Source organism: Eimeria mitis, genomic scaffold (assembly GCF_000499745.2).
Source record: "Eimeria mitis Houghton genomic scaffold, Emh_scaff2731, whole genome shotgun sequence".
Taxonomy (NCBI): domain Eukaryota; phylum Apicomplexa; class Conoidasida; order Eucoccidiorida; family Eimeriidae; genus Eimeria; species Eimeria mitis.
The window spans coordinates 1949-3455 of record NW_013571077.1 but is presented as its reverse complement, the minus strand read 5'-3'; the positions used below and the strand labels follow the sequence as shown (position 1 = coordinate 3455).

General features: G+C 61.2%; 1 protein-coding gene across 1 annotated transcript in view; it reads right to left on the bottom strand.

Annotated features, from left to right (window-relative positions):
• Positions 1–1287, bottom strand: part of EMH_0057920 (uncharacterized protein) — a gene marked incomplete at both ends in the record, with an annotated part of 1769 nt that extends 482 nt beyond the window's left edge. The window contains 2 exons of the mRNA XM_013497523.1: positions 3–112; positions 238–1287. Of these exons, the coding sequence (XP_013352977.1) occupies positions 3–112; positions 238–1287 (1160 nt within the window). The remainder of the gene's footprint in view (positions 1–2; positions 113–237) is intronic.
• Between the last annotated feature and the right edge of the window lie 220 nt (positions 1288–1507).

Below are 1507 nucleotides of genomic sequence, written 5' to 3'. Positions count from 1 at the left end.
AGGGGGCCCCCCCCAAGGGGGCCCCCATGGGGGCCCCCATCTCCTCAGGCCTCAGCTGCCCCTTGCAGTTGGCGAGGACCCGAGAGAAGTGTTCTATGGAGGTCTCCAGCCGCTTCAGTGCAGCAGAGACATCGTGCATGGTGTCTGTACACCCGGATGAGGTTGGGGGCCCCCAGGGGATGTCCTCGAGAGGGGGCCCCGTAGGGGCCCCTGCTGCAGCAGTGTGCGGGCTATTACCTCCGAACACTCGTGTAGACGAGGAGACAGCTGCTGCAACGCGTGAAGGGGACAGTCTATCCTGCTGCTGCTGGGTGTTGCACAAGGCCTGGATAGACAGTTAGGGGGCCCCCCTTCTGTCTCTGTAGGGGCCTCGCGGTTACTGCGTTTCATGGGGGGCCCCCCTGTGGGGGCCCCCTCCTCAGTGTTGCAGCCTTCGCCGGTACTGGTGGATGAGGGGGGCCCCCGGGGGCCCCTCTTGAGGGTCCCATATATTTCTTTATTAAGAGCAACGTAGGGGCCCACCTTGGCGCTTCTGCTGCTTGTTGCTGCTGCTGCAGCAGGGCTGTTTGTGTGTAGCCCTGGGTGGGGGGGCCCCCCCAGGCTGCTGCGGATGAGGTCATCTAAAGCTAGAAGAGAAGGGGGTACAGAGAACCTCGTGCTGCTGCTGCTATCAGCAGCAGCACGAGAGCTGCAGCTGGGGGGCCCCCCACCAACTGTAAGGGCCCTACCAACAGCCTCACCGAAATTCGCCATATGCTGCCGCCCAGCTATCGTGCAGGGGCCCCCCCAGGGGGCCCCTGGGGGCCCCCCAGGGGCCCCCTGATCTACAGAGAGGCTCTGATACGGTGTAGGGCATAGCAACTCCGCCTCGTCTTGTGAGGGTGGGGGGCCCCATGGAGGGGCCCAGGGGCCCCCCCCTTTCTCTCGCGGGCTGGGGGTAGGGGCCCCCACGTCTGTGTCTGTCTCCGTCCCCTGTATAGAAGCGGGGAGACTGGTTGCTGCCGTCTGCACGGGGAGAGGGGGGCTGGTTGAGGGGGGCCTCCCCAGCAGCGCACTGTGGGGGTCGAGCTTGGGTAGACGGGCGGGGGGCTGGAGGGGGCCCCCCCCCTCTCGCTGCACCGGGGAGCCGCTGCAGTGGGGGCCCCCACCGAAAGTACAGGGGGCCTCTCCTGCTGCTGCTGCTGCTGCTGCGGCGGCGGAGGGGGTTGCTGGTGCTGCTGGTGGTTCTGTTGATGTTGGTGGTGCTGGCGACGCCTCTGTATTCAGGGTAGACTCAAGGTTACCCATTTTTAATTTTAAAAGAAGACAAAATACAAAAAAAAAAAAAAGAAGAAACAAAGAACTGTGTGAGGCAACAGGGAGCAGCAGACGCCGCGCTGCAGCCGTGCGTGTATTTCTCTGGGGTTGTTGACAAAAAGTGGAATTAAAGAATAAATTTAATTATATTTAATTTTTAATAAATAATTTCAAAAAAAGAAGAACAGCTAAAGGACCAGTGGTGTTGGTG